Genomic DNA, 24,547 nt, shown 5'->3' on the forward strand with positions numbered 1-24,547 from the left:
AACCTAACCTGCATGTCTTTGGACTGTGGGGGAAACCGGAGCACCCGGAGGAAACCCACGCGGACAACATGCAAACTCCGCACAGAAAGGCCCTCGCCGGCCCCGGGGCTCGAACCCAGGACCTTCTTGCTGTGAGGCGACAGCGCTAACCACTACACCACCGTGCCGCCTTGGCAAGATTATGCTAAAACATATTTCTGAAAGGACTTCAGATAAGTTAACGTTATGCATGTTGGCATAACTCCATTTTTACATGCTAACTGTTTCCACGTTAACTAGCTATGTGTTAACATTAGACATGGACAAGATGATGGCAACTTAGTGGGCAAATCCATAGAAAGTCATTTGACTAACCAGACTGTATAGCTATTGTAACATTATCGCTAGCTCGAAAAGCACAGACAACTTTATTGCAAGCTTTCTCTTGGAATAAAACATTAACATATCTCAATATGCTTCCGCAGGTTGGACGGCGAGTTTTTGTAGGCCGTGATGTGGCTCATTTTAGGCAAACAAAGCAAACATTTAAAATGAAATGAATCTTTAATCCTTTCAGAAAACTGAAACATGGGTTCATGGGCCATGTGTGCACGCATGCTCCAGAAGAATCGCCTCCTTCCATTCTGCTATCAAATGATCGTGTTCAAATAACCCTGCTGAGAAATCACTGAGCTTGATTTTATACAGTCTACGTACAGATGTGACATGACCCTACTGATTACTGATAGGCTGTCTCAGTGTCACCTGCGAAAAAACCAATCATGTTTTAGAAAAGAAAAGAAAAAACATCCACTTTCAAAGCTGCTTCATAATAACGAGGATCTTGATAGAAATGTAGTGGAGTGAAAAGTACGACATTTGCCTTTCAAATGTAGTGAAGTTAAAGTCATAAGTTTCCCAAAAAAATAATACTCAAGTAAAGTATAGATAGTCAAAAATATATAGGTCTCGTTTCAACTGAGCAATAAAATCTTATTATAGGCTCTGATTAAAAAACGTGCTTATTATAAAATCTGAAACAAAATGTGAAAACAAGGCCATTAGATGTTGTCTCAAGTGCAATAGCCTAAGCATTCAGCATTCTTGCATTAATATTATTGTGTTGCTGTGTCTCTGTATAACACAAGCACAGGGTTTCACGTAATTTTACCCTGTTGTTCACCTTCTACATATGGTACAGTACATTATTTTAACAAACAGAAGTGCAATTGCACACACGCGCACACACACACACACCTCTTACCCAATAAAACTGGTTTTAAATCGATGCTGTTTCCAACACATGTGGTGATAATACTCATTAGATAAGGTCTTAAATACATGAGAGAATAGTGAATGAACAAATCAGATGGATTCAGTGTGTGTCGGATACTCAGCTTGACCTAAAAGAGCCGGTTCAAAGAATCGACCTGTTGGTGAATCACATCACTGGATCATCAGGCAGATCTCTGCGCCACTGGTTTTGGAGACACAAATCCAGTTCCTTATGGATGTTTATTCTTCCAAACTTTCTCCCGCAGTGGATTATGGGGCTGGGGCTTTTCTGTTGCTAATAGGTAAAACCTAATTTACTATTTAATGAATAGTATTTTTAGTAGTGTCACATTTGAGATATTAAGCTGTTTTTACTGTCTATTTTATTTTCTGCATTATTCATTTTATTTATTATAATGATCTAATAATCCTTTTGATGAATAACTGTTTTATATATATATATATATATATATATATATATATATATATATATATATATATATATAAGGAGGAGAGGAAGACCATCACTTCAAATGCTCGGCAGCCGAATCGGAGGGAGAAGGAGATGCAGAGCTTGCGGAAAGAGATAAAGATACTCTCCAGGCAGTTCAAGAATGCTACAGAAGGGGAAAAAGAGGGGATTAGAGACCGAACATCAGGACTTCGTGAGCGGCTTCGCAGGCTGAGAAGGGCGGAGCAGACACGGAAGCAGAGAAAGAAGAAAGGGGCAAAGAGGGCGCAGTTCATCAAAGACCCATATAGGTTCACCAAAGCCTTATTAGGAGAAGCTAGATCAGGAACACTCACCAGCTCTAAGGAGGAGGTCGAAGAAGTCCTGAGGTCAACACACTGTGACCCACACAGGTATGAACATCTGAGCAGCCACCCAAAGATCACCAGGGCCACACACCCCTTGAGACCTTTGGAGACCAGAGAACCAACCTGGAAGGAAGTGGAGGAGGTGGTGAAGAAGTCAAGAACAGCATCAGCCCCTGGACCAAGTGGTTTGCCCTACAAAGTTTACAAGACGTGTCCACTTCTACTACGTAGACTTTGGAAGCTCCTCTGGACAATTTGGGCAAAGGGCAACATACCTACCACCTGGAGAGTGTCAGAGGGCTGCTTTGTGCCAAAGGAGAAGGACTCCTCTGCGATCAGCCAGTTCCGCACCATCTCCCTGCTGAGTGTAGAAGCCAAGATTTTCTTCTCAGTCTTGGCAAGACGAATAACGACCTACATGACAGAGAATGGATGTCGACACCTCGATCCAGAAGGGGGGAATTCCAGGGTTCTCTGGATGCCTGGAACACACCACCATCCTCAGCCATCTGATCCAGGAGGCCAGGGGGAGCAAGGGCAACCTAACAGTTGTCTGGCTGGATCTTGCTAATGCATATGGGTCCATGCCCCATTCCCTCGTCAACAAGGCCATGGAGCAGTACCACATCCCTGACAAGATCAGGCAGATGATCAATAGCTACCTGGGGTCATTCAAGCTGCGGTTCCAGACTGCCAAGTTTACCACCACATGGCAGCCACTGGAGAAGGGGATTGTAACAGGATGTACAGTATCCCCCATCCTGTTCATCATGGGGATGAATCTCCTGATAACAGCAGCAGCAGCAGAGGCCAAGGGACCAGTCACAGCAGCAGGGAGCAGACAACCCCCACTGAGAAGATTCATGGATGACCTCACCATAACAACCACATCACATGTGCAGGCAAGGTGGATCCTGAAGACTCTTGGGGCTTTAGCATCATGGGTGAGAATGGCTTTTAAGTCCAGAAAGTCACGGAGCATGGTGATAAGGCGGGGGAAACTGACCGATGCTTTCAAACTGCATGTCCAAGGTGAGCAGATCCCTACAATCAGGGAGAACCCCATTAAATGCCTGGGAAAGTGGTATGACGACACCCTCAGTGACAGAAACAACATCTCCGACACTGTAAATCAGGCGCACGAGTGGCTAAGGAGGATTGACAGGTCAGGCCTACCTGGCAAGTTCAAGTCCTGGATATACCAGCATGGGCTTCTACCAAGGCTGATGTGGCTGCTGACAGTCTATGAGGTCCCAATGACTGCAGTGGAGGGGGTGGAGAGGAAAGTGAATAAACATCTGAGGCGGTGGCTTGGACTCCCTCCCAGCTTCACAGCAGTGGGGCTCTACATTCGATCGGGACAGCTCCAACTTCCATTTTCCTCTGTGGTAGAAGAGTTCAAGGTGGCTAAATGCAGGGTGGCAATGATGCTCAGAGACTCAAAAGACGAGTGAGTCAGCAATGCGGGGGTCGTAATAAGAACAGGCCGTAAGTGGGCAGCAGACACTGCAGTCAGGCAAGCCGAAAGCTCCTTGGAGTTGAGGGATATCATTGGCAATGTCTGCACTGGCCGGCAAGGACTGGGAACATCTCACTTCACCCAGTGGAGGAAGGCAAGCGTCCAGCAGAGGAGGGAGATGGTGCAAGCGGAAGTGCATCACCAAGAGGAAGAAACAAGGAAGGCAAAGGCTATTGAACTAGCAACCCAGGGGACATGGACTAGATGGGACCTCCCAAACAGGAGGGTCACATGGACTGAACTCTGGAGGCTGGAACCTTTCCGTGTGAGCTTCCTCTTGAGGTCTGTATATGACACACTCCCATTGCCAGTGAACCTAGCCAGGTGGGGCCTGAGGGAGGACCCACTCTGCAAGTTGTGTGGGAAGAAGGGTACACTGTCCCACATTTTAGCAGGGTGCCAAACTGCTCTGGCCCAGGGGAGATACAGGTGGCGGCATGACCAAGTGCTCAGTGTGATTGCTGGCATCTTCGAGCAGGCCAGGAGAAGACCACAATCACTTAAGCCAGAAGTACCATCATTGCAGTTTGTCAGGGCAGGAGAGAAGACATCCTCTGTAAAAAGAGCTAGGACCAACATCCTCCAGGGGGCACAAGGATGGGAGATGTCAGTCGACCTGGGGAAGAAACTCATTTTTCCCCCCATCGTCCAGACCACCTTGAGGCCTGACATTGTCATTTGGGCAGAGCAGGCAAAGAAAATCATCCTGGTGGAACTGACTGTGCCTTGGGAAGAAGGCTGTGATGAGGCCCATGAGAGGAAGAGCCTAAAATACCAGGACCTCATCATGGAGTGCAGGGAGAAAGGCTGGCAAGCATGGCTGTTTCCAGTGGAGGTGGGGTGTAGAGGGTTCCCGGCACAGTCTGTATGGTTGGTGCTCACTACACTCGGCATATCAGGTAAGGAGAGGAAGACAGCTGTGCGCAGGATTGGGGAGGCAGCAGAGAGAGCCTCATGCTGGTTGTGGTTTAAGAGGGAGGAGGGGGCTGGAGGCCTGGAGCTGATGAGCAGTGACCTGGCCACCACTGCTGACCCGCCAGCTGGAGGGTGTAGCGGTTAAGGGTTGAAACATCCCGTGAAGGTTGGGCACCGTCTGACGACAACGGCTCCAGGCCAAAAGCCACAGTCACTTTAGAGAGTGGCTGTATGTATGGCATCACGTGATGTATAAACAACTATATATATATATATATATATATATATATATATATATATATATATATATATATATATATATAAAAAAATCTCCTTCTCACCCCTGGCGGGGGGGTGGTATCCATGTCATCCTCAAGCTCGGGTCCTCTACCAGAGGCCTGGGAGTTTGAGGGTTCTGCGCAGTATCTTTGATGTTCCTAGGACTGCGCTCTTCTGGACTGAGGCTTCAGATGTTGTTCCTGGGATTTGCTGGAGCCACTCTCCCAGTTTGGGGGTTACTGCCCCAAGTGCCCCCACTACCACGGGGACCACGCAACCCTTGACCTTCCCTTGAAGGTGTATATATATATATATATATATATATATATATATATATATATATATATACACAGAGAGTGGTGCTTGAAATTTGTGAACCCTTTAGAATTTTCTATATTTCTGCATAAATATGACCTAAAACATCATCAGATTTTCACACAAGTCCTAAAAGTAGATAAAGAGAACCCAGTTAAACAAATGAGACAAAAATATTATACTTGGTCATTTATTTATTGAGGAAAATGATCCAATATTACATATCTGTGAGTGGCAAAAGTATGTGAACCTTTGCTTTCAGTATCTGGTGTGACTCCCTTGTGCAGCAATAACTGCAACTAAACGTTTCCGGTAACTGTTGATCAGTCCTGCACACCGGCTTGGAGGAATTTTCACCCGTTCCTCCGTACAGAACAGCTTCAACTCTGGGATGTTGGTGGGTTTCCTCACATGAACTGCTTGCTTCAGATCCTTCCACAACATTTCGATTGGATTAAGGTCAGGACTTTGACTTGGCCATTCCAAAACATTAACTTTATTCTTCTTTAACCATTCTTTGGTAGAACAACTTGTGTGCTTAGGGTCGTTGTCTTGCTGCATGACCCACGTTCTCTTGAGATTCAGTTCATGAACAGATGTTCTGACATTTTCCTTTAGAATTCACTGGTATAATTCAGAATTCATTGTTCCATCAATGACGGCAAGCCGTCCTGGCACAGATGCAGCAAAACAGGCCCAAACCATGATACTACCACCACCATGTTTCACAGATGGGTTAAGGTTCTTATGCTGGAATGCAGTGTTTTCCTTTCTTCAAACATAACACTTCTCATTTAAACCAAAAAATTCTATTTTGGTCTCATCCGTCCACAAAACATTTTTCCAATAGCCTTCTGGCTTGTCCACGTGATCTTTAGCAAACTGCAGACGAGCAGCAATGTTCTTTTTGGAGAGCCGTGGCTTTCTCCTTGCAACCCTGCCATGCACACCATTGTTGTTCAGTGTTCTCCTGATGGTGGACTCATGAACATTAACATTAGCTAATGTAAGAGAGGCCTTCAGTTGCTTAGAAGTTACCCTGGGGACCTTTGTGACCTCGCTGACTATTACACGCCTTGCTCTTGGAGTGATCTTTGTTGGTCGACCACTCCTGGGGAGGGTAACAATGGTCTTGAATTTCCTCCAATTGTACACAACCTGTCTGACTGTGGATTGGTGGAGTCCAAACTCTTTAGAGATGGTTTTGTAACCTTTTTCAGCCTGAGGAGCATCAATGCTTTTCTGAGGTCCTCAGAAATCTCCTTTGTTCATGCCATGATACACTTCCACAAACGTGTTGTGAAGATCAGACTTTGATAGATCCCTGTTCTTTAAATAAAACAGGGTGCCCACTCACACCTGATTGTCATCCCACTGATTGAAAATACCTGACTCTAATTTCACCTTCAAATTAACTTCTAGTCCTAGAGGTTCACATACTTTTGCCACTCACAGATATGTAATACTGGACTTGTGTGAAAATCTGATAATGTTTTAGGTCATATTTATGCAGAAATATAGAAAATTCTGAAGGGTTCACAAACTTTCAAGCACCACTGTATAATGCTATAATGTGTGGTTTTATGTGCCATTATATCATAATTCATGTTTACATGATTTTCTAATCTCTCTTGATCCTTGAATTCAGCAGGCTGTTTCTTTACTGTGCCTTTAAGATCAGTATGTTAAATGGCCTCTGTTTTGACTGATTGCCCTGTATTGCACTTCAATAAAACTGTAGTGTTGGATGAAAAATTCTTTGGCGCTTCAACATAAATGTGTGGGTTTAAACTTCTATTGATGGAATGGCAGCAGTGAGTAAACGTGACTCACAACTGGGAAAAACTAATGGGTTATTTTTACAGCTTAGTTTTCATACAGAACATGTCCAGGGATTTAAAATAAAATCCTTATATTTATATATTTTTTAATCTTTATCTCTTTTTTTATCTTTATATTTTTATCCCAGAACCAGTTTATTGTGCAGGCAGTCAAGAAATACGAACCTTTCAAACAGAATGACTGGTCATGAAAAGACACATACTGTATAAAAACAGAAATGAAAAGGGCTTACAATGGTACAATAGATAAGGTGGAGAGAATTGTAAGTCTGACTGCTGGAAAATAGATAATGTTCAAGGACACAGAGATAAAGAGAGTAGAATATAGCTTGGTGGTGTAGCGGTTAGCACTGTTGCCTCACAGCAAGGAGGTTCTGGGTTCGAGCCCAGTGGCCGACGGGGGCCTTTCTGTGTGGAGTTTGCATGTTCTCATGCATGGGGCAGCCATGGTCTGAGATTGGGCTGAAGTGCCCTTGAGTCAGGCACCTAACCCCCAACTGCTCCCCAGGCGCTGTAGCATGGCTGCCCACTGCTCTGGGTATGTGTGTGTGCTCATTGCTCACTTGTGTGTGCATGTATGTGTTCACTGCTTTAGATGGGTTAAATGTAGAGGTTAAATTTCACTGTGTGCTTGAGTGCTTCTTGGGAGCCAGGGGTAGAGGAACTTTCAAGATGAAATGAATGGTTCAGGGGCGGCACGGTGGTGTAGTGGTTAGCGCTGTCGCCTCACAGCAAGAAGGTCTGGGTTCGAGCCCCGTGGCCGGCGAGGGCCTTTCTGTGCGGAGTTTGCATGTTCTCCCCGTGTCCGCGTGGGTTTCCTCCGGGTGCTCCGGTTTCCCCCACAGTCCAAAGACATGCAGGTTAGGTTAACTGGTGACTCTAAATTTACTGTAGGTGTGAATGGTTGTCTGTGTCTATGTGTCAGCCCTGTGATGACTTGGTGACTTGTCCAGGGTGTACCCTACCTTTCACCCGTAGTCAGCTGGGATAGGCTCCAGCTTGCCTGCGACCCTGTAGAACAGGATAAAGCGGCTAGAGATAATGAGATGAGATGAGATGAATGGTTCAACAAAGTTTGATGAATTCAACTGAGTAATAATCTGGGACTTTCAGGGGGTCAGCAGATGACTTGCTATTCTTGATGGAGTTGTTAGGGTCCAACAGACAACTCAATGCCACCTAAAGACCATTTTAATGTTTTAGTAACTATAAAATTTGATGTTTATACAGTATATGCCCACTTTACTGCAACAAAATGGACTTTTGTTCTTTCTTTCCTTTCTATGTCATGTTTAGCAATTATGTCCATTGTGGGGAATCTCCTGGTTCTTATCATGGCATACAAGAGATCTTCTCAAATGAAGCCCGCAGAGCTCCTCAGCGTGAACCTGGCAGTGACAGATCTTGGTGCAGCAGTCTCAATGTATCCACTTTCTGTAGCATCATCATGGAATCATTCCTGGATAGGGGGTTATGCCACCTGTATCTACTATGCCTGGATGGGGTTCTTCTTTGGTGTAGCCAGTGTGGCAACCCTGACGGTCATGGCTGTAGTGCGCTTCACTGTGTCCATGACACTACAGTCTCACAGTGAGTACTGCAGCAGTGCATTCTTAATGATGGACTATACAAATCGGAAATTCATCTACTTTTTTCAAGTGGATCAGATGACACATTAACAGCTGAATACCCAATTTGCATCATTTACAGTGTCTTGCAAAGGTATTCATCCCCCTTGGTGTTTTGTCCTGTTTTGTTGCATTACAAGCTGGAATTAAAGTGGATTTTTGGAGGGTGAGCATCATTTGATTTACACAACATGCCTACAACTTTAAAGCTGCAAACTGCTTTTTTTTTTTTTTACTGTGACACAAACAATAATTAAGATAAAAAAAACCACAGAAATCTGGAGTGCGCATAGGTATTCACCCCCTTTCTGATGAAACCCCTAAATAAGAGCTGGTCCAAACAATTCACTTCATAAGTCACAAAATTAGTTGATTAAGATCCACCTGTGTGCAATCAAAGTGTCACATGATCTGTCACATGGTGTCTGTATAAATCAACCTGTTCTGGAAGGACCCTGACTTTGCTACACTACTAAGCAAGCAACATGAGAACCAAGCAGCACTCTAAACAGGTCAGAGACAAAGTTGAAGAGAAGTATAGATCAGGGTTGGGTTATAAAAAATATCCCAAACTTTGAATATCCCAGGGAGCACCATTAAATCCATTATAGCAAAATGGAAAGAATATGGCACCACTACAAACCTGACAAGAGAAGGCCGCCCACCAAAACTCACAGACCGGGCAAGGAGGGCATTAATCAGAGATGCAACAAATTGGCCATCATGGGCAATGCCATGTATGGCGTAAACCCAACACCCTGAGAACACCATTCCTACAGTGAAGCATGGTGGTAGCAGCATCATGTTGTGGGGATGTTTTTCATCTGCAGGGACAGGAAAGCTGGTCAGGACTGAAGGAAAGATGGATGGCACTAAATACAGGGCAATTCTGGAGGAAAACCTGTTTGAGTCAGCCAGAGGTTTGAGACTGGGACGAAAGTTCACGTTCCAGCAGAACAATGACCCTAAACATACTGCTAAAGCTACACTGGAGTGGTTGAAAGGGAAACATTTAAATATCTTGGAATGGCCTAATCAAAGCCCAGACCTCAATCCAATTGAGAATCTGTGGCATAACTTGAAGATGGCTGGACACCAATGCAGCCCATCTAACTTGAAGGAGTTGGAGCAGTTTTTGCCTTGAAGAATGAGCAAAAATCCCTGTGGGTAGATCTGCTAAGATAATAGAGACATACCCCAAGAAACTTGCAGCTGTAATTGCAGCAAAAGGTGGCTCTACAAAGTATTGACTAGATGTCTTGGGGTTTTTTTTTTTTCATCTTATTGTTTTTATCACAATTTAAAAAAAAACAATTTGCAGCTTTAAAGTCTTAGGCATGTTGTGTAAATCAAATGGTGCTAACCCTCCAATAATCCATTTTAATTCTAGCTTGTAATGCGACAAAACAGGAGAAACACCAAGGGGGATGAATACTTTTGCAAGACACTGCATTACGAAGTGAACATTAGGTACTTCAGAATTAAGTTTGTGGTAGGAGAAAAAATTAGGTACATTGCAACTCAGAATAGCAGCTGACAGTATATTCGTTCCTGATGTATAATTTTCTGTTTGCTAACTACAGGCTAATTTTTCATAGCTAGAAGAGACTCGTAAATGGGGCTAACTTCTTACAAATCTTACAGGAATTTTATTCTCAGTTAGCTGTATCCCCATTCAAACTTGTATAAATAAAGATTACAAAAGCATAGATGCTGTGGGGAAAATCTATTAATCTGAATCCAGTGCTGTACTGATTCATAGGACATTTTTATTTTACAAAAACACACATTTGTGCTCATAGAAAGTCAATTCTCAAACAAAATTTGCTCTTACCAAGATCTTTTGAAGACCAAAAGAAATGAGTTTGTATTGTGAAAATTTAAAATATATATTTCTTCAGTTTGTTTTGAGAGAATTGTCTCATGCATATGTTGATCCAAAACTGTCCTTAGTCAAGTCAAGTTTATTTGTATAGCGCTTTTAACAATAAACATTGTCGCAAAGCAGCTTTACAGAATTTGAATGACTTTAAACATGATCTAATTTTATCCCTAATCTATCCCCAATGAGCGAGCCTGTGGCAATGGTGGCAAGGAAAAACTCCCTCAGACGACATGAAGAAGAAACCTCGAGAGGAACCAGACTCAAAAGGGAACCCATCCTCATTTGGGCAACAACAGACAACATGACTATAACATTAACAGTTGTAACATGAAGTCAGTTTTGTTGATGTTATAACTCTTCATTGATGGAAACTTGAGTGCGAAACTGTTCATGACAACTGCAGTCCTAAAGTTAGCAAGTCAACTGTAGTCCTCAGCCATAAAAGCATTACTGTAAGTGTCCAGAGCGTCTTCCAAGTGTAACTTTCAACTGTCCATATGGGGCCGTCCTCCACAGGAGTGATGTGATGAGACTCCGACCAGACACAGGGCACCAGGATGGATCAGGCAGGTCTGAGGAGCAGAAGAGGTCAGCATCTCGATCTCAGGATTGACATGTAACTCAGAGGGACAGATTAGGTGGGGGGGGGACACAGGTTGTTAGGTATGCCCAATGTCACCTGAATAAGTAGGAACAGTATACATTTTGCGTTGAGTACAAGCAGGGACTCCGGCAACTAACTATGACAGCATAACTAAAAGGGGAGAGCCAGAAGGTAACACAGGCATGAGGGAGCCCCGGGACATAAAGCAGCCAGCCACTACACCGACAACAAACTCGAGTGAGCAAGCGAGTGGGGACTGACAACATCCATACATCCCAGTTTACCAAACACTATGTCTGAGGACCCTCCAGATCTACTCCTTTACCTTATAAACACCATTAACAAAAGGCTTAACTAAACAGATACGTTTCCAGCCTAGACTTAAACGCTGAGACTGTGTCTGAGTCCCGAACACTATAGATGTTCATTTGGTTTGAGATCTGGTGACAGTGAAAGCCAGACTCTTCAGTCCATAGTCTTCACTGTGTACATATGTATGTATGTGTCTGTGTTTGTGTGTTTAGCAGAGAAAATTAGTAAAAGGACCGTGTGGATGATGTTGGCAGGCACATGGCTGTATGCTCTCTTATGGGCTATGTTTCCTTTGATTGGTTGGGGAGCATATGGACCTGAGCCCTTCGGCCTGTCCTGCACACTGGCCTGGGCAGAAATGAAGGAGCACAGCCCATCCTTTGTCATCAGCGTTTTTGCCATGGTCCTGATCATCCCAGCCATAATTATCATTTGCTGCTACTTTGGCATCGCCCTCCGACTCCATTTCTCCTTCAAGTCTGTAGAGAATGCCAGCGTCATCCAGAATAAAGTTAAGATGCAACACCGACTCATGTTGGTGAGTTATATAAACGTGTAAATCTCATTTACATTTGTATTAGCTGTATTTGTGTGGGTTTCCTCCGAGTGCTCTGGGTTCCTCTCACAGTCCAAAGACATGCTTATTAGGTCACTTGGGTACTCTAAATTGCCCACGAGTGTGAATGAGAGTGTGAATGGTTGTTTGTCTCTGTGTAGCCCTGCGATAGATTGGTGACCTGTCCAGGGTGAAACCTACTTCTAGCTTGAAGTCAGCTAGGATTGACTCCAGCTTCCCCACAACCCTGAACAATAAGCAGCATAGACAATGGATAAATGGATGGATGGATGGATGGATGGATGGATGGATGGATGGATGGATTAACTATATTGGTACCAGACTGAAATATTTACTTTATTATCATGCAACAGATTGCAACCTGATCTCAATATACAGTACCAGTCAAAAGTTTGGACACCCCAACTCATTCATAGGTTTTTCTGAATTTTGACTTATTTCCTGCATTGTAGAACAATACAGAAGACATCAAAACTATGAAATAACAGCTGGAACATATATGAAATTATGTGGTAAACAAAAAGTGTCAAAAATAAGTTTCGTATTTTAGATTCTTCAAAATAGCCATCGTTTATCTTGATGACGCTTTGCACACCATTGGCATTATCTTAACCAGCTTCATGAGGTAGTCACCTGGAATGCTTTTCAATTAGCAGGTGCCTCATCAAAAGTTCATTAGTGGAGTATCTTGCCTTCTTAACGCGTTTGAGATCAAACAGTAAATAGTAAATAATAAAAATACAGTAAATAGCTCTGTTCCACAACTGTAGTAATCCATATTATGTCAAGAACCACTGAACTAAGTAAAGAGGAACGACATCCATCATTACTTTAAGTCATGACATGTCTTTTAATTAATAAACATACAGAAAAAACATTGAATTAGAAGGTGAGTCCAAAGTTTTGACTGGTACTGTAGATATACCGTAACTGATACTCAGTGCTGGTATTTAATAATGATCTTATTTAGCAAATAATACTATGTCACCAAAGGCATCATTTACATGCATCACATAAATCACCTTCCAATAAAATATTTAACATTGCAGGATATCCATCCTTTATCTGTGGCCGCTTATCCTGTGCAGGGTCGCAGGCAAACTGGAGCCTATCCCAGCTGACAATGGGTGAGAGGCGGGGTACACCCTGGACGAGTCGCCAGATCATCACAGGCTGACACATAAATAGCCCAAGAGCATTAGCTCAAAATTGAGTCCAACCCGGAACAAATTAGTAACAAGCTGAATTTTTCAGAATATGTTCAGAATACCCTTAGGAATAACATACTAAAAGTCCCCGGGGAATCCACCTTGTGCTCTCTGAGAAATTCAAGATGGCGTCCAAAATGGCCACCGATTGGAAATTTTTCAATATCTCAAGGATAAAACATAATATAAATGCAATTAAAATGTTAAATTATATGTTCTCTCATACAAGCAATGCAAATTCACCATTGTCACACTGTTAAAATTAAAATTAACCAAGATTACAAGGTCATTAATGTGGAAATTACATGGAATTTGATGGTTGACATGATTGACAGATTAGCTTAGTAGGCTACCTACATATATGAACATAATGTAAGACAACAATTAGACATCAGTTTCCTTAATATTTAGTGCATCTTTAAGCTTTGATAAAATATTAAAGGGAAATTAAATTTCAGAACTCTATCTTCTAAAACTACAACGGCAAACTGTTTCAGTACACTTCTTCAACATTCTGTCGACTTTCATGACAAAAAGGTCTGCCTCAATAAAAGCTCTTGCTTATAAACAATGAGTAGACTTAAACACTTCTCAGTGCCTCAGTTGTAATGCTTGGACCTTTGTTGTACCATCAGTGAAGTAGGGAATTTATTCAAGCTTGTTTAAGGGTGGAAAAAATTAATCTTTGAGTTTCTAGCGCCAGTCTTTACTACTAGAAATGCCAGTGTGTTCAGACAAAAAATGACTAAACCCAGCATGACCTTTTAAAAATGACTGAACTCAGCATGACCTTTTAACATGCCATTTTTCATTTTACACCACCAATTTACTTTAATTAATATTAATGAAAATAAGTGCTCCAACCCCTAGTAATTGTGTTTGTTGTTTTGTGAACAGAATAGGATGATACGGAGTGAACGAGTAACCAATGGATCCACACTCTATAATCGGTAGTGTACATTAAATAGCACATGTATAGATTTACAATTATAAGTCTGTAATTATTAGTCTTAAACATTAAGAACTGAAGCCATTTCAAAAACATATGAGATATCTTCATGATACCATAACGATTATTTTGTCATAACAGTCATTGTTATTTCTTCTTGGATGTGAATTTATGGGCCAGGGCGTTTCAAGATTGATACTTGATTCAAGGATCGGACTGGATGAAACCTACACACATTCATAGTACTGTGCACATTCATAAATGTGAACTGGTGAAGTGCCAAAAATATGACAATCTAACCAGACATGGCAAGCGAACACATTATACACAAATATACTGTTATAATAATGTGTACATTGTTATTATATAATGTTAATACACAATGTAATTAATACACACATGTTGGAATTTACTCTCCTACCCTACAAAACATATATTCTGACCTTTTAATTGCATTAATATTTTGTTTTGGGCCTGAGATATGGGCAGATCTCCATTTGGTGTCCATTTTGGACGCCATCTTGAATTTCTCAGAGAGCACAAGGGGGATTTCCGGGGACTTTTAGTATGTTATTCCTAAAGGTATTCTGAACATATTCTGAAATTTTCAGCTTGTTACTAATTTGTTCCGGGTATAACCCTATTACTCCTGAGCTAAAAGATAAACAACCATTCACACCTACGGTCAATTTAGAGCCACTAATTAGCCTAATCTGCATGTCTTTGGGGGAAACTGGAGCACCCGGAGGAAACCCGGGCAGACATGAGGAGAACATGCAAACTCCATACAGAAAGGCCCCCGTCGGCCACTGGGCTCAAACCCAGAACCTTCTTGCTGTGAGGCGACAGTGCTAACCACTACACCACTGTGCCACCCTACATTGCAGGATATCTTCTTTTTAATTATCCTTGGGCTGTGAAATCAAATGCAAGTTTCTGTAACAAAAAGTACTATGCATGGTAAATGTAAGTGATAAAACTGTATATACAGTAAATAAAATTCTACTTTTTACCTTGTTTCTTGTAGATTGCTGTTCTGATCAGTGCTGGTTTCATTTGCTGTTGGACACCCTATGGGATAGTGAGCTTATGGTCAATCTACTCGGCTTCCTCCGTCACTCCCCAAGTCAGTATGTTGCCCTGCCTCTTTGCCAAGACTTCCACTGTGTACAACCCGCTAATCTATTACACCTTCAGCAAGCCTTTTAAACAGGAGGTGAAGCAGGTTCTTCATGTTTGCATTAGATCCCAGGCAAGCCGTGGCTCTCAGCCAAATACAGTAACCTTACAGAGAATACAAACTACATGGTGTGTGGAGGAACCACAATCAAAGAAGATCTTCACTCATTTCAGAAGCCCAAATCCTGATACACAATTCATGCCTTTGGATTATCAATAACTCTGGAATTTCTTTTACATGTACTCGTGGGTTTTATTAATTTTCCTGTACGTCTGCTGTTTAACCAGCTGTTTCTTGGAACCAGTAACATGCTGAGGTTGGCAGTGTTGCCAAGCAATAAAATAAAAATAATATAAACATTAAAATTATTCATTAAACCAAATACTTACCATAAAATACTCCAAGACACAAGATCAAAATGTCAAATAAAAATTGTTAATAGATAAACGTGTCCAGTTTAAAAACCACTGACATTTAGAGATGTGGAAAAAATAAGATGTGCGAAATGAGATGTCTTTATTTAAATAATTATTAATGATTATAATTCTGTATAATTTGTATATAATTATATAATTGCACAATCATGAGAAGACAGTATGATTGTAAATTGCAGAAGCTATATTTTACTACCATTATTATAATTGTCAACATGTTACAGCCGTCCAGGAAAATAAGATTTGTTCATAGAAATCACAGTGAATGTGCCTGTTGTTGCTTCAGTCAAGCTTTCTGGCAGAGTAGAAGGACACACTTTTGGGTAACGCACCATAAAATCATTAAAAGGGTCGCCCCATTGTCTGTTAGGTCTTTCACCAAGCGAGATTCTCAAAGGAAAAATCCAAACACCTGTAATCAGTTTATATAGATTGTTAGGATTTACTCAATATTTGTAATATTAGAATTTAAGCATCAAATTGCATTATGTGCACGCAGGCTTGTAGTACTCGAGGCCAGGACTTGGACTTGAGTCCGACTCGTGCCCTGATTTTAAGGGCTCGTGACTTGACTTGGACTTGAGCACTGACTCGGACTTAGACTTGTGCATTAACTGCATTCAGACTTGTAAATTGGAGACGAGGACTCGGATTTTCATCTCATCTCATCTCATTATCTCTAGCTGCTTTATCCTTCTACAGGGTCGCAGGCAAGCTGGAGCCTATCCCAGCTGACTATGGGCGAAAGGCGGGGTACACCCTGGACAAGTCGCCAGGTCATCACAGGGCTGACACATAGACACAGACAACCATTCACACTCACATTCACACCTACGGTCAATTTAGAGTCACCAGTTAACCTAACCTGCATGTCTTTGGACTGTGGGGGAAACCGGAGCACCCGGAGGAAACCCACGCGGACACGGGGAGAACATGCAAACTCCGCACAGAAAGGCCCTTGCCGGCCACGGGGCTCGAACCCGGACCTTCTTGCTGTGAGGCGACAGCGCTAACCACTCCACCACCGTGCCGCCTAAGATATTTATATCTACATTAATTTTTATACTAATTTCCTGCAAGAAAATGTACATTCATCTGTTCATACGTCGTGTTCAGGAACAAACTAATGTTAATGGGATTAAAATGCCTGGAGAGAACGCCCCAGGATTTTCCGCTTTGCTTATACAGACTTCTCGTGCAGTGGGGGAAAAAAATGCACTGCTACGTGTTCCATATGTAGAAGAACTATTGAGCAGACGACGGGGACAACCTCGAACTTCAATCGTCATTTGGCAAGACTCCACCCAGAGAAGGAAGTGACCCGCTATGTTCATTGCTCTGTTGATAGCGGGGCTTGCTTGCTGAGCGATGAACTAGCTAGTGTTAACCCTCTCTCATGTTATTTGCCCTTTTGATAGTGGGCGGGGCTTGCTGAGTGATCGACATGCTTTTTATCTGTAGCCTATTAACTAAAATGGGGCAGTCAGGCAGTAATGTTAGTCCAATACAGTAGCAGAAATGCTTTCACATAAAGGCAGCAACAGCCACCGTCAAATGGTGCGGTTGGAGTTTTGTTCTCAGACTCGACTTGAAATTTTCTTTAATGACTTGGACTTGACTCGGACTTGAACACTGGGGACTCGAGACTGGACTCGGACTCGAGGTTTAGTGACTCGACTACAACACTACGTTCATGTAAATTCAACATATTTATGATGTTAGCCATACATTAAAAGACTTGATATAATCTGGTACAAATAGTTGTAATTTCAGACAAACTAAATGAAATTTGGCTGATAATAAGTTATGACAAAAAATGTCATTTAGCTGTAAGTTTATAATGGGATACAGTGCCTTGAAAAAGTATTCATACCTCTTGAACTTTTTCACATTTTTCCACCTTACAACCACAAACTTAAAAGTTTTTTATTGAGATTTTGTGATAGACTAACACAGAGTAGCACATAATTGTGAAGTGAAACGAAAATGATAAATGGTCTTCAAATTTTTAAACAAATAAAAATCTGAAAAATGTGGTGTGCATTAGTATTCAGCCCCCCTGCGTCAATACTTTGTAGAGCCACCTTTTGCTGCAATTACAGCTACAAGTCTTTTGTGGTATGTCTCTACCAGCTTTGCACATCTAGATACTGAAATTTTTGCCCATTCTTCTTTACAAAATAGCTCAAGCTCAGCCAGATTGGATGGAGAGCATCTGTGAACAGCAATTTTCAAGTCTTGCCACAGATGCTCAATGGGATTTAGGTCTGGACTTTGACTGGGCCATTCTAACACATGAATATTCTTTGATCTAAACCATTCCATTGTAGCTCTGGCTGTATGTTTCGGGTCATTGTCTTGCTGGAAGGTGAATCTCCTTCCCAGTCTCAAGTCTTTTGCAGCCTCCAACAGGTTTTCTTCCAGGATTGCCCTGCATTTAGCTCCATCCATCTTCCCATCAACTCTGACCAGCTTCCCTGTCCCTGCTGAAGAAAAGCATCCCCATAGCATGATGCTGCCACCACCATGTTTCACAGTGGGGATGGTGTGTGCAGGGTGATGAGCAGTGTTAGTTTTCCGCCACACATAGCGCTTTGCATTTAGGCCAAAAAGTTCAACTTTGGTCTCATCTGACCAAAGCACCTTCTTTCACATGTTTGCTGTGTCCCCTACATGGCTTCTTATGCCTGTCTTTCAACAATGGCTTTCTTCTTGCCACTCTTCCAAAAAGGCCAGATTTGTGGAGTGTACGACTTATAGTTGTCCTATGCACAGATTCTCCCACCTGAGCTTTGGATTTCTGCAGCTCCTCCAGAGTGATCATGGGCCTCTTGGCTGCTTCTCTGACCAGTGCTCTCCTTGCTCGCTCTGTCAGTTTACAGTAGGTGGACGGCCATGTCCTGGTAGGTTTGCAGTTGTGCCATACTTTTTCCATTTTTGAATGATGGATTGAACAGTGCTTCTTGAGATGTTCAGAGCTTGGGATATTTTTTTATAACCTAACTCTGCTTTAAACTTCTCCAGAACTTTATCCCTGATCTGTCTGGTGAGTTCTTTGGTCTTCATGATGCTGTTTGTTCTTCAGTGTTCTCTAACAAACCACTGAGGCCTTCACAGAACAAGTGTATTTATGCTGAGAGTAAATTACACACAGTAGGACTCTATTAACTAATTAGATGACTTCTGAAGGCAATTGATTGCACTGGATTGTATTTAGAGGTATCAGAGTACAGAGGGCTGAATACTAATGCACACCACATTTTTCAGATTTTGATTTGTTTAAAATTTTGAAGACCATTTATCATTTTCATTTCACTTCACAATTATGTGCTACTCTGTGTTGGTCTATCACATAAAATCTCAATAAAAAACTTTTAAGTTCGTGGTTGTAAGGTGGAAAAATGTGAAAAAGCTCAAGGGGTATGAATACTTTTTCAAGGCACTGTATCTCCAGGTAAAACCTTAAAAATTTACAGTTTGTATAATGTGAGGTATACACTTATTATTAATCTAATTAATTTCATCTTTTCATATTACAAAATCCACACTATATGTTCAAAAGTTTGTGGACACCTGACCATCACAGCCATATGTACTTTTTCCCCAAACTGTTGCCGCAAAGTTAGAAGCACATAATTGTCTAGAACGTCTTTGTATGTTGTAGCATTAAGATTTCTTTCACTGGAGGCCCAAACCTGTTCCAGCATTGCAACGTGAGGTCCATGAAGACATGCTGTGGAAGAACTTGAGTGGCTTGCAAAGAAACCCTGGCCTCAACCTCACTGAATACATTTGGGATGAACCAGAACCCTGGCTGCACCCCAGACCTCCTCACCCTCATCTAAAATCTAGTGGAAAGCCTTCCCAGAACAGTGGGATGTTCAAAATGCACATATGGGTGTGATGGTCAGGTGTCCATTAGTGTAAACCTGCACAGGTTAAAGTTATATTGAAGTTGAATTGACGATGATATAGACATCATTGGCACAGTTATTTCTATTATTAGAGATTTATGTATATCAAAAAATTTAATGGACTAGAAGCACTAAATATAATTCAGTCTGTTTTATTTGCAAGGAAGGAGATTGTCTTTTTTGCTAATAAACTGATAAATTTTTTAAACCTCATTATTTCATGCATGAGTTTGCCTAACTTTATTGTACACTGACGTTCTGCATGATTGTCATTGGTTTTGCACTTCACGAACACTGGAAAATAATTAATCGTGAATTTTTTTCTTTAATTTTTTTGTGCTAGATGATGTAGTTATTCTAAAGTACAGTAGCAGTCAAAAGTTTGGACACCCCTACTCATTCATAGGTTTTTCTATATTTGGTCTATTTTCTACTTTGTAGAACAATACTGAAGACATCAAAACTATGAAATAACATCCATCCATTATCTGTAGCTGCTTATCCTATACAGGGTCGCAGGCAAGCTGGAGCCTATCCCAGCTGACTATGGATGAGAGGCGGGGTACACCCTGGACAAGTCGCCACATCATTGCAGAGCTATGAAATGAAATCTGGAACATACATGGAATTATGTACTTACTTTACTTGGGCCCTTTGCCCCGATCGGAGCATAGGCCACCGATGATGTTCCTCCATTGCACTCGTCTCTGGGCCTTCTTCCTTAGGTCGTGCCAGCTATTGCCTATACTCCTCATCTCCTCCTCTGTGTCCCTTCTCCAGCTGTTTTTTGGCCTTCCTCTCTTTCTTCTGCCCTTATAGTTGTCTTGGGCATCAGAAGGGGAGTCGGCCTTGCAACTTCCTTCCGGCTTTCCCTGCCCTGCGTCATAAGCCTCCTGTGTGGAGTCCCTTCCTTTCCCATGACGAGTTTTTCTCAGATTCTTATCATCGGTGCTTCTGTAACTCATCTTTTTTCTAGGTAGAGTAGTTGGCCCTACGCTAACCCTTTTTTACCTCAGGGATGAGGTGGTCCACATTTCGTCTGGCCTCTACCCCTTGACCTGTCCAGCATGGGTGACCCTGCCAAGAGTGCTATGCACTCCGGCTGGCATAGCTCTCGGGTCATTGAGGCACTCAAGCCCTCACACTAAGGTATTAGGCAGAGACCCGTCCACCCGTAAATTTGACGGGTGATTGCCGATTTCAACGGGCAAGTATACACACAGACGGATACTGAAACGGACGATAATGCCGAAAATTTTCGCACATGAATACTCCCACATGTCGTCCGATAAATCCAGTTATGTTCCGCCCACACACGGACTGGCCATCGGGAGTAGCGGGAGTTTTCCCGGTGGGCTGGTGGTTCAGTGTGGGCCGGCGGAGAAAAAAAAAAAAAAAAAAACAGTTGCGCGCTGGCCTTTAATATGATAAGCAATGTTAACAGTTTCTTTAACAAACTGTTAACATTGCTTATTACAGTTGCGCGCTGGCCTTTAATATGATAAGCAATGTTAACAGTTTGTTAAAGAAACTGTTAACATTGCTTATCATATTAAAGGCCAGCGCGCAACTGTTTTTTTTTTTTTTTTCTCCGCTGGCCCACACTGAACCACCGGCCCACTGGGAAAACTCCCGCTACTCCCGATGGCCAGTCCGTGTGTGGTTCCGCCATCATTTACAAATCGTAAGAAACACAGTTTAATACGAAAAATACTGAAAACTTGAAATGAAAAATCAGAATATTTCATCGTTTCCGCCATTTTGGTCCGCACTGAATCTTGTAACATGCGGACTGAATAAATCGCGAATTCTGATTGGTCGAAAATTGCCAAACACCCTGCGTTGTAGTTTCCTCTTTCTTGGCGGGAGAACCGCATTTTTTTTTTGCTGACTCACTCTTCTGGATCAAGATGAATCCCAACAAACGCCCCAAATTGAATGTGACAAAAACTGATTCGTTTTTCCACAAAAAGACAGAAAAGGTATGTGTGATACATTGATTAACAAGGGGGGTTCATTGGGGTATGGTAAAATAGAATACTGTTGGTTTTTTTTTTTATTAAATACTGTAACTAGATCAAAAGATTATATACAATTCATTGTTGTTTATTTTCTTTTCACTTTTGTTACCAAATCAGACACCATACATACATCTGATACATTCAGGAGTGAAACTGAAAAAAATACAAAGTAAAAATATGCAATATTTCTGATCAAAAATTACACGCCATTTCACCCTGAAAATGTCCTAGAATGCAGGAAATGAAGTCTAAATTTCAAAAATTTTCTGGGGGGGCATGCCCCCAGACCCCCCTAGAGGGACTTCGCGCCTGCGGCGCTCGTCTTCGCACCTGCGGCGCTTATCAGGATTATATAAAATATTATTTTTGACTGGTAAATTTCTTTTTCTGCCTAATACCCTACCTCACACCACTACAAGGCGTGGATATTATGAGGGTATATGGAATTATGTGGTGAACAAAAAAAGTGTTAAAAAACAAAATAGGTTTCATTTTTAGATTCTTCAAAGTAGCCCGCGTTTACCTTGATGCCACTTTGTACACTATTGGCATTATATTAACCAGCTTCGTGAGGTAGTCACCTGGAATGCTTTTCAATTAACAGGTGCCTCGTCAAAAGTTAATTAATGCAATTTCTTGCCTTTTTAATGTGTTTGAGATCATACAGTAAATAGCCCTATTCCACAACTTAGTAATCCATATTATGTCAAGAACCACTCAACTAAGTAAAGAGAAATGACATCCATCATTACTTTAATACATAAAGCGTCTTTGAATTAATAAAATAAGGGGGGGGGGGAGAAGTAGAAGGTGTGTCCAAACTTTTGACTGGTACTGTATATGAGATCAAATATGCTGATCAAATTATCTGGTTATTGTGTTTGTATATTTAATATTGTGGCAATGTGTCTTTGCTTTTTTACTGAGAAGTATACAATCACTGCTATTTATTTATCAGTTTTAATGAATTGTATGTTTTAAATGTAAGCACCTGTTGTACTTTGATCAAACACTATTGCTTAGATGAATGTCATTTTGTAATTAATAGATGAACACAGTGGTGGTGTAGTGGTTAGCACTGTCGCCTCACAACAAGAAGGTTCTGGGTTCAAGCCCAGCAGCTGACGGGGGCCTTTCTATGTGGAGTTTGCATGTTCTCCCTGTGTGGGTTTCCTCTGGGTGCTCTGGTTTCCCCCAAAAACACGTGGTTAGGTTAATATGGGACGGCCTTGAGCGAGGCACCAAACCCACAACTGCTCCCTGGGTGCTGTAGTATAGCTGCCCACTGCTCTGGGTATGTGTGTTCATTGCTAACTGCTTCAGATGGGTTAAATGCAGAGGTTAAATTTCACTCTGCGCTTGAGTGTACACTACCGTTCAAAAGTTTGGGGTCACTTTGAAATGTCCTTATTTTTGAAAGAAAAGCACTGTTCTTTTCAATGAAGATCACTTTAAACTAATCAGAAATCCACTCTATACATTGCTAATGTGGTAAATGACTATTCTAGCTGCAAATGTCTGGTTTTTGGTGCAATATCTCCATAGGTGTATAGAGGCCCATTTCCAGCAACTCTCACTCCAGTGTTCTAATGGTACAATGTGTTTGCTCATTGCCTCAGAAGGCTAATGGATGATTAGAAAACCCTTGTACGATCATGTTAGCACAGCTGAAAACAGTTGAGCTCTTTAGAGAAGCTATAAAACTGACCTTCCTTTGAGCAGATTGAGTTTCTGGAGCATCACATTTGTGGGGTCGATTAAATGCTCAAAATGGCCAGAAAAATGTCTCGACTATATTTTCTCTTCATTTTACAACTTATGGTGGGAAATAAAAGTGTGACTTTTCATGGAAAACACAAAATTGTCTGGGTGACCCCAAACTTTTGAACGGTAGTGTACATGTGACAAATAAAGGCTTCTTGGCTTGGCTTCTCTTTGACACAGCAAGAAATAAGCAGTGGTGTTCATGTATGTAAATACATTATTGTTGCATGCAGTTATTGTGCTCACAATGTGAAAGCTCTTCAGTTTCCTTGAGCTTGCTTGTTAAGAGAATGCATCTGATGTGTTATCAGTACGCTCACCGATTCAATTTCATTATGCTATGCAGGCTTCATGAAAACATTTACTTTCTGTAATCTACTGTGCACATTAGAGGAATAACAAAACAAATCAGCTAGACGTGTCTCGAACGGATGTTTAGTGTGGTGTTAAATTAAGTCTACATAGTTAGTGTTGTGTGAAAATAACTGTTAAATATTAAAATAATGTTCTGTTCAATTACAGAAAAGGGTTTGTCTTGCTCTCATACTTTTAAAGAACAGTTTTTGTCTGACATTATTGCAACCAATCAGGACCCTTTACTGAAAAACATCGTCTTAAACATCGTATCAACCATATATTCAAAATTGTCCACATGACAGGTTCATCTTTGAAATTGATTGCATCTCTGAATGGACGGAGGGTGAGAGTAATTTGCTGACCTGCATTTCAGCATCCAGAACAGAGTGACATTCAAATAGCCCAATTGACATTTGTTCCTTATGCAGCAACATGTTGCTTCTACTCCATACAGGCTTAGCAGAAGAACTACTGTTACTCGGACCTTTCTATTTTACAGGCATTATAATTAACTCCAGACGGATCAATACCAAGAGAAATTCAAAGGAAAGGTATTACACTGATTGACTTTTTTGATTGAAAGGGAGATTAGAGGGAAGGTCCAAGTCCTTTTAAGTGGCTTAAAAGCTTATGGTCTTACCAGGCATTTTACTTGGTGCATTATTGATCTTCATGTGGGGTGCAGTGTGTAGCCTTGCCACCTCACGGTCCCCGGATTGGTCCTGACTTCAGGTTATTCCCTGTGGAGTTTCTCTTCATGTTCTCTCTGTGC

The 24,547-nt window shown here is 41.7% G+C and overlaps 1 protein-coding gene across 1 annotated transcript; it reads left to right on the forward strand.

The window, feature by feature from the left end:
* The first annotated feature begins 1,486 nt into the window (after positions 1-1,486).
* On the forward strand, positions 1,487-15,504 carry LOC132882634 (opsin-5-like). The gene is given in 6 exon segments (XM_060915721.1): positions 1,487-1,556; positions 8,239-8,532; positions 11,584-11,909; positions 15,133-15,381; positions 15,384-15,469; positions 15,471-15,504. Coding segments are annotated over 6 exon segments (1,059 nt in total).
* The last annotated feature ends 9,043 nt before the right edge of the window (positions 15,505-24,547 follow it).

Source organism: Neoarius graeffei, chromosome 3, assembly GCF_027579695.1.
Source record: "Neoarius graeffei isolate fNeoGra1 chromosome 3, fNeoGra1.pri, whole genome shotgun sequence".
NCBI classification, from domain to species: domain Eukaryota; kingdom Metazoa; phylum Chordata; class Actinopteri; order Siluriformes; family Ariidae; genus Neoarius; species Neoarius graeffei.